This window comes from Pseudophryne corroboree, chromosome 9, assembly GCF_028390025.1.
Source record: "Pseudophryne corroboree isolate aPseCor3 chromosome 9, aPseCor3.hap2, whole genome shotgun sequence".
NCBI lineage: Eukaryota > Metazoa > Chordata > Amphibia > Anura > Myobatrachidae > Pseudophryne > Pseudophryne corroboree.
Window position 1 is genome coordinate 457001589 of NC_086452.1, and position 9429 is coordinate 457011017.

Sequence of the window (9429 nt, forward strand, 5' to 3'; positions counted from 1 at the left end):
CTACAACCCTCAGGTAATGACACACATGGTCGATAGGGAATACAGGCACAGATATCAGCAATCACATATCTCCCCCATTCATGTATCATCAACTAAAATGTGCTCCCCCATTTTGTTACAACCAAAGCCGAAAAGAGCTCGGTAAAGTTTGACAGCCCATCCACAGACCCGTACCACGGGATAAGAAGGAATTCACATGTATACTTCGCAATACCTCGAAGCTTGATTTAAAACACGTACGGCACGATGATACATGACCCCCCAAACATGGATTCATACACACATGCTTTTGCTATCTCACTAGGTCATACCCTTTTCACACCTTCTCTTTCTCCTCCCCAACCCAACCATGGAAATGTATTTACACTTGACATATCTTTTTCTCCTTTTGAAATGTTTTAGGAAGTGGCAGTTATTGTTGACTGCCAAAGAGTGGACTGTCAAAGTCAGAAAAATATCACTATGCACACTGCCATATTTGCACCTCATACATGTCCGCGCTGCGCATGCGGGCGCTCTCCCGTGCGTGCGCATACCCGCTGTTACGTGCACCCGCAGGCGCACTGTATGCGCATTTACGGTAGAGTTTCTGTGTGCCCAGCGTGCGACTCAATCGTTACATAATTCAACCATATAATGTATTTTATAAGTTAATATTCCCCTGAGTCCAACAGGTATCAGTGGGTCTCAAATGGCTCTTTGACCTTAGAGATCCCCCAAACAATAGTTTGCATGTTGTGAGGGCTTCACATCTTCATATGCATAGCTAAAGCACAGGAATAGTAATTGAAGATTAATTGTATTCCGAATCAGTATCTTTCCCGCAGACAGAGTACAATAGCCTTTAATTACACTGAGCTTTGAGACTCAATGAGGAGGGCCAACACCTGTGTTTACGAAATGGGGCTGGATTTGTATACAGAAGAATGATTGCTGAGATGTCATTGTCTCAACTGAGAGTGGACAGTGGGACAGTATTCGCCAAACAATAGCTTCCCACAAGACAGGAATGTGTTGGTCATCACCCATTATTTTGCATAACCAAGGCCACTGATGCAGCTGGCTCACATGCTGTGAGGGACACACACACACACATCTTGTTGTTGACACACCCCCACAGCTGGAATGAGGGTATGATATACCCACTGGAGATCACAGGGCTCACTCACTCACTCACACAGCTACCTGACACACAGCAAGCATGGCTGGATCATCACCAGGCTCCTTACGAAAGGCTAAGTATCATAATTTCAATATCTCATGGCTGATTGGCATAGAGTAGTTTTAAATGTGTGTTTTGTGGTGGGGTAGTTGTGGAATGATGGGTAAGCATAGAGTGGTTGGTTTGGAGAAACAAATGGCTTGGGGATGGTGAGGCTTGCGCAGCTGTGTGATTGTAACTTGTTTGTGCTGAATACTCTGTGAAGTCTGTGATGAAGTGGAACATTAGACAACCTGTAGCATAGCATTTGTGGTATTTGTTTGCCTATGGAGATTTAATAAGATGGTTCTAGGAAGTTGGATTGAAATTGTGAAAGGTGATTTAGATTGTTTGGAATTGTAAAATCAGAACATATGCATTGTTTTGAGGCTTGGACATTTTGGAATAAAATGGAGTCTTGTGTTTTCTGCTATGTGATTGTGGTGTAGTAGAGAGTGCCATGTGTTTGGACCTGCAAATCTAAAATGGCTGCTGCCGGGTATTTTCCCCTCCCCCTTTCAGCCATGTGGTGTAGTCTTTGGAATCAAGTGGAGTTTTCCCAAAATGGAGTCTAGCTTCTGCCCCATGCGGCATTGTAGGGACAATTGTGTTGCTGGGTGTTGTGTATATAGGGACAGGCAGCATGGGTAAGCTCAAGTACTTTCTAAACAAAGATTCTCAGCATTGACTGACTGCGCAGCGATTGTTCCTCACATGTGTAAGTGTTTCTCCGCAATCATATTAATCTTCTTGTTACTCTGAGCCAATCTCTCTCAATCTCTCTCTCTCTCTCCTTCTCTTTCTCTCTTATTTTCCCTTAAATAGTAATTGTATTGTATTGTATTTCCTGTGTAGTTATCTGGTTAGGTAGTCTATGTTATATTGTAGTGTATGACTTGTATTGTGTTAAATTCTGTTAAGGAAATTTAAGCAATGTATAGAATCTATTCTGACTTTTTAATATCATGTAATACGTAACAGACATTATTATGTAAGATGTTTTGCTGACAAAGAATGTAGGTACGTGACAAGAACTTGCTTTACTTTGCTAAGTCACCCTAGTCTTGCTGATTTGTGTCATGTGCCCACCCAGGACCAGATGGTGTTCGATAAGGAGGAACGGGCCTCAAGGCCTGCTATGATTGGTCCAAGCTTGGGTGGAGTAATTCTTTGTAATATGCAATATTAGGGGCCATCTATGCCATGTTCGAGAGGCAGATGGAGCTCCCTTGTAATTACTTGTAAAGTGCATGCTGACTGTCACTTTATTGTAATCTTGCTCTGCCATTATCAATATAAACTTTAAAATTTGGCTACAACTATTCACGTTGTGTCTTTTTTCCACAACAATTTGGTGCCGAAACCCGGGATCTGAAAACGATTGGAACGGAATCAGGACAGGAACGGAGGACTGGAGACCAGATTGGCGCCATTCAAAAAAGGTGAGAACATTTGTGTCTCTGTCTGCTCTCCCCTCCTCTGCTCCTAAGACCCTCCGTCCCACTATCGTGAGTACAGATCCCAAGAACCTGAATAGTTGTTTTGTGTTGTAATATCTGTTTTGATATGCATGTGTGAGTGTATGTAGATGCTGGCACATTGCCACATCAGCATGACAGAGGCCCTTTATGGCTGAATGATTGTGCTGCCCCAAGCATGCTGGGGGCAGTGGAGTAAAAAGTAAGAGGACCCTAATGTCCTCAGACACGAATGTTTCCTATCTTCTCAGTCTGTCACGTAAACTGTCATTAACATTGTCTGCATAGTGGAAGGACAAATATAAGGATAAGTGTTGGTGAAGAGTAGTTTCTCTGCTGGTCTACCCTTGCTTGTCGATACCAGTCTGTGGGCAACTGATTGTGGCTCTCCCCCGAACAGGAGCGATATAATCTCTGATTACCTCCTGGCCTGCTATCTGACAGCTCTGTGTACACTGGTTTGAGTCTGTTTCTCGCTACACTGAAGGGCGTGTCCTGAAGCTGCAGACTGGCGTCTCTCTGTGTCTCATGAAAAATCATACTTCTTACTTAGATAATCCCTTACTTGCATGGTTTAACCTAGAGGACATTAGAGGGCAAATATTGTTTGGCATCTTCGCCTTGCTGATTTTCATTTGGCTCTGTTGGAAAATTTGGAGGGACCAAAAGCGGGGATTCGCTGTGTGGGACTTCCCCTAACAGCAAATAGCCATAGAATATAGTGCTGTGAAACACTGAGAGAGGGGTGCAAGAGTCCCCTCCACCATAGCAGGGCTATGGGAAACAGTCACAGTAAACGTGGATTTGGCTGATCACCAAATCAGAGTAATGGACGTCCTGAGACTCCTCGTACCCCACAGGAGGAGATGAGTAAGAAATATGGCAAATGGGTCAGCCGGCATTTACCTAAGTGGGGCAGGCTGACTAGGGGGATGGATTGTGGGATCCCAAAAGAGGGAACCTTTGAATTATCCCGCTGGGCAACCCTCTACAAAAAAATAAAACAAAATTCACTGAGCCAAATGAATAGGCAGCTTGGAGTAGGTGGATGGTAGAATCTTATAAAAGACAGCAAAAAGCCCAAAGTATTTTTTTTACATCAGAAACAAGAACAGGAAGGGCAAATCAGCAAGGAGGGGAGGTACAGTCAGATGAGAAAGAGGGGGAGGAAGGGTTTTGTGTGGAGTGGAAGGTGAGCTTGTCATCACTCCTAAAATAACCCAAGGTGAGAGAGATGAAAGGGCTGAGGAATATCGCTTGCCTCAAGCCTCAGCCTAACTTGTTAGAGAGCAGTTCATGCCTGGTACAAGTGAGTTTAGCCAGCTGAAGACAGAGAAATATACAGGAGGTACAGAAGAAAATGGTCCAGAGGGTGATGGTAGTTGACACACCTGGTAACCCCCAGAGGGGTAAGTTTAGGGGGAGGAACAATTGGGAGTCCAGAAATGTGAAGTGCTACAATTGTGTGAAACAGGGCCACATTGCAAGAAATTGTCCAGCACCAAAAAGGGGGGCAGGATAGCGCCTGACAGGGAGGGCTTCCAGTGTTACCAGTCATCTTGATGTTATGAGCCACAGCAGTGGTTCATTCCTGTTTGCATTCGGTTCATGTATTGTATGTTATATTTCTGTTTGCATGTCAGGATTTCTTATGTACTTTAGAGTGCTATACTTTTGGTTACTAATCTGGTAACTACAGTGACATATTTTGTGGGTCTTCCCACTAGCTGCATTCGGTTCATGTATTTTAGGATATATTTCTGTTTGCATGCCAGGATTTCTTATGTACTTATTTAGAGTGCTATACTTTTGTTTACTAGCCTGGTAACTACAGTGTCATATTTTGTGGGTCTTCCCACTAGCCTTAGTTTTGTGTTTTTGTACTGGCGGCAGCGCTGCACATAACTTGTTTGTTTAGTTCTCATGTTATAGTCACCTTAGCTGTAGCTAGTTTTCCCCTCACTCGCAGTCTCAGGTGGTGCCTTGTAACCTTGTAAGACTGGAGGGCATCGGAGTTTGGGCGAACCTAATTCGCCCATTCAAACGCGGCTGCCTTGGGCAGAAGACTAGCACCTCAGGCACCATCCGACCACTGGGAGGAGTAATGGTTATAGGGTTAGAAAAGGTCTTGCTGCGGCCATTCATACTGACCGCAGCTTCACTCATGAGTACTGGAACTCCCCAGTTGTCACACATTCCACAGAGTTCCAGGGTCTCAATTTGTAACATTGTACTCGTTTCCTAACACTCGGAGAGTAGGGGGGTGATGCCGTTGTCCACTTGACCCTCTCTGAAATGCCTTTTTACTCAGTGGAGTATCTGGTGGACAGTGGAGCAGCCCGTGTTCTCAAGAGAGAAAGTATGTCAAATCAGGCAGGTCCCCAAACACTTGGTAAATGGGGGAAGGCAGGTTGCAAATAAATAAATAAATATTGTTTGGAAACATGAGGATGGTCGATTGTGTGCACATCTCCCTTCATATGTTTCCAAAGGGGGAATGATTGCTATGATTGCTATATTTTGGTTTGCACAGTGTTTGAAATACTTTATAACAGAATGGTTATGTTCTCCTTGTAGATAGAGGCGTGGCCTGTTGCCAAGGTAACGGCTGCAGTAACAGCAAAGAAATTGATATCTGAATTTGTGTGCAGGTATGTCCTACATGAAACGGTTGAGAGAGCAAATAGCGTATTAAAAATGTCTAAGATCTGTGAGCAAACAAAACTTACATGGGTACAAGCTTTACTAGTAGATCCTTTTGCAATGAGGTATACCCCAAAGGGATTACATGGACTTTCATCATTTGAGATACTGTTTGGCAGGCTGCCACTCAAATTGCATGGACAGTACGCTTCTCTTACTGACTACGTTGTTCAGCTTCATAAGCCACTGACTAATTTGCATGGCAAAGTGTTTTCTTCTTTACCAGATCCACAAGACACATCTGGAACCCCGATTTGATGGCCCGTACCAGGTGCTATTGACCACAGTGACCTCCGTCAAAGTGGAGAGGAAAGTACGCTTCTCACTGTAAGAAAATTAACTTTCAGGTCAATGATGCAAACTGGTCCTAAAAGCATGGGGCCCCCGGGGAGAAGAGAACTGAATGGACTGTTAAGATACACTTGTTTTTCTGCCTGCTTGTTTGTGCTTTATATCAGTGTGTGCAGGTGAAAGGAGAAAAGCAAAATAACTCTATATGGCTTCTACATCAGCAGACCGCTAAGGAGCTGAACGCCACTGACTGTTGTATCTGTTCTTATGTTCCTGCTAACCATAAAGGAATCCCTTTGATTGGTATCCCTATCTCGATGAATGATCTTAACCTCACAGATTATAGCTATAATGTTGAAATAGACATAAATCACACTGCTCACAATGCTCTTTCAGATCTAGGAATATATTTAGAAATTGCTGGTATAATCTCTCCGCCCACTATGTGCATAGGGCCTATGTTTATTAACCACGTGGCTGAACTAAAAGGTCACCTAGTCAACTTACCTAAGGTATATGTTGGAGAAACAAATTGTAAAAATGCTGCCTTAGTATTTAACATGGAATACAATGAAAAGTTATGTGACAAGGTGAACTGTAACTGTAACAATCAATGTTGGTGTGCAAATATGAAAGCTCTTTGTGCCCCTAGGTGTGCCTGTCCGAACCAGATGGATGAGAATGATTGGGATTGTAAGACCCAAGTGCACAATAATATGGTATGGTTTCAGAGCTGGTTGGGAAACCATGGTAAGATAATCCCTAGGGTGTTGAAGCAAGGCCTATACTATATTTGTGGAAATAGGGCCTACTCATGGCTTCCTATGGGAGCTTGGGGGAACTGCACTATAGGAAGAGTTGTGCCAGCCATAAGACAGCGTGAGAACATCTCTTTTACCAATATGATAGAAACAGGCCCTAGAGAGACTAGATACAAGAGAGAATTGTTTACTGCAGCAGATAAAGCCTGGATGTGGTTCCCTGCCTGGACAGGCTGGGGAATTGAATTAGCAAATAAGTTAAATAAATATGCAAATATTATGGATGGGATAATTAATGAGACCACAAGTGCCATCCATGCTATCAATGAGGAAATGGCTCAAATTAGGAAGGTGACCCTACAAAATAGGATGGCTCTCATTTACTTGTTAGCTATGGAGGGAGGAACGTGTGCTGTTATATGGGAGGAATGTTGTACCTGGATTGAGGACTCACACGACCCCATAGAAGCGCACATGAATAAAGTAAAGGAATTACAGAAACAAGCTAGAGACATATCCAAGGAGGGATGGAATCCCTTCTCCTGGATGGGGTCAATTGGTGCATGGTTTAACAATCTATTATCGGATTTAATAAAACCCATAGTGGTAGTGATAGGATTGATTGTATTTCTTTTGATCGCTTGGAAATGCTTAATGTGCTGTATTTCTCATTTCAGGAAAAATGTGGATTCGCTCGCCTAATAGGAAGAATGATAACAGCCACAGAGATGACCGTCTGATGGCCCAGCCCAACTGCCCATCTCTTCTGAGAGACCCCTCAGTTGTTGTAAGAGTTGGGTGGAAGACATCATCTCTGAAAGAGGGTCCCGCAGGTGTACTTCGACAGTTTGGACACCATCCCAGAGGGAGTTTATCCCGAGAAGTGATTTCGACGAGTCAGTCATTCCGATTCCAGCGAATTCACCGAGTGGTCTCTGTGCCCTAGTGCACCTCCGGCTGCTGTTATTATTCTTACAGCTAGATAGATAGGTGTGTGAATGCTTCAATAAAGGTGTGTGAATGCTTAGCAGAATAGCAACCGCGAGGCAGTACTTAGTCAGTTCTTCCTCTTGCGTACATCCTGTCTCAATTGGTACTTTGTCACATAATAAAACCTGGGGGCATCAGAGTACTGGGTGGACCTAATTTGCCCGGGAAAAGCGGCTGCTAAAGGACAAGACTTTGACCTGCAGGTACCAATTGACTGCGGGGTGTGGCAACAGAGTCAGGGTAGGCCCAGGTGCGTCTGTGGCTATATCATCCCCAGTCACAGTCACACCACCCTCTTAGCATTAGTAGTACTGCCATTGTTACCTTTTAGTTTATGTTTTTATATATGTGTGATAATAAAATTATCAAAAGGGTGAGAATTGTTAAGGAAATTTAAGCAATGTATAGAATCTATTCTGACTTTTTAATATCATGTAATACGTAACAGACATTATTATGTAAGATGTTTTGCTGACAAAGAATGTAGGTACGTGACAAGAACTTGCTTTACTTTGCTAAGTCACCCTAGTCTTACTGATTTGTGTCATGTGCCCACCCAGGACCAGATGGTGTTCGATAAGGAGGAACGGGCCTCAAGGCCTGCTATGATTGGTCCAAGCTTGGGTGGAGTAATTCTTTGTAATATGCAATATTAGGGGCCATCTATGCCATGTTCGAGAGGCAGATGGAGCTCCCTTGTAATTACTTGTAAAGTGCATGCTGACTGTCACTTTATTGTAATCTTGCTCTGCCATTATCAATATAAACTTTAAAATTTGGCTACAACTATTCACGTTGTGTCTTTTTGCAAGTATATCATTCATAATATATATTTAGGCGTTGGACCCTGAGCACGGTATCTGTGTATTTCTTATAGTATTAAGTAATCTCAGAGCGTCAGTGACGCTCGAACAGCTTTAAAGGTAATAAGGTTATACTGTGTTGCATCTACACTCTCCCACTACACAGAGGTTTACAGTATAAGTACATTCCTTAAGGTGTATAGTTAAGGGAGTACCCTTGCGGTACTTTTTACGCCAATTGCGTACTGTGTTCTTTAACCTTTAACGTGTTTTTAATAGGACAAATATTATAGACATTGTCAGCATCACGGAGGCATGAGGTACTGACTTTGGTATTGTACCTCCCAGGTTCCTTTTAAGAATGCTGGTGGCCATTTGCAAGCTCCATGTGGGCACTGTGTCAGTGTCTACTGCACATGCTTAGGTCTCCGGGAAAATGGCGGCGACCAACTGTACATGTGCAGATATGCAGGAAAATTAAGCTGGACCCATTTTTCCGGAGATATCTGCAGCGTCGTAACATAGGAGGCTATTTATTAAGACCCTCTGAAAATAAGATTTTACTTACCGATAAATCTATTTCTCGGAGTCCGTAGTGGATGCTGGGGTTCCTGAAAGGACCATGGGGAATAGCGGCTCCGCAGGAGACAGGGCACAAAAAGTAAAGCTTTTCCAGATCAGGTGGTGTGCACTGGCTCCTCCCCCTATGACCCTCCTCCAGACTCCAGTTAGGTACTGTGCCCGGACGAGCGTACACAATAAGGGAGGATTTTGAATCCCGGGTAAGACTCATACCAGCCACACCAATCACACCGTACAACTTGTGATCTAAACCCAGTTAACAGTATGATAACAGCGGAGCCTCTGAAAGATGGCTTCCTTCAACAATAACCCGAATTAGTTAACAATAACTATGTACAATTATTGCAGATAATCCGCACTTGGGATGGGCGCCCAGCATCCACTACGGACTCCGAGAAATAGATTTATCGGTAAGTAAAATCTTATTTTCTCTATCGTCCTAGTGGATGCTGGGGTTCCTGAAAGGACCATGGGGATTATACCAAAGCTCCCAAACGGGCGGGAGAGTGCGGATGACTCTGCAGCACCGAATGAGAGAACTCCAGGTCCTCCTTAGCCAGAGTATCAAATTTGTAAAATTTTACAAACGTGTTCTCCCCTGACCACGTAGCTGCTCGGCA

At 43.6% G+C, this 9429-nt stretch overlaps 1 protein-coding gene across 2 annotated transcripts; it reads left to right on the top strand.

Annotated features, from left to right (window-relative positions):
• The first annotated feature begins 2120 nt into the window (after nucleotides 1–2120).
• Nucleotides 2121–8210, top strand: LOC134958555 (syncytin-2-like). 2 transcript variants are annotated; one of them, XM_063941240.1, is made up of 2 exons: nucleotides 2121–2643; nucleotides 5257–8210. In XM_063941240.1, exon 2 carries the CDS (start codon nucleotides 5991–5993, stop codon nucleotides 7134–7136), a length of 1146 nt encoding a protein of 381 aa, XP_063797310.1. In that variant the 5' UTR covers nucleotides 2121–2643; nucleotides 5257–5990; the 3' UTR covers nucleotides 7137–8210. The 2 variants fall into 2 exon arrangements, with proteins under 2 accessions (XP_063797310.1, XP_063797311.1); XM_063941241.1 differs by having other exon boundaries at nucleotides 2121–2442.
• Nucleotides 8211–9429: the final 1219 nt, after the last annotated feature.

Coding starts and splice junctions, on each gene's coding strand:
- LOC134958555 (XM_063941240.1), top strand. CDS start 5,991: ATGAATGATCTTAACCTCACAGATTATAGCTATAATGTTGAAATAGAC.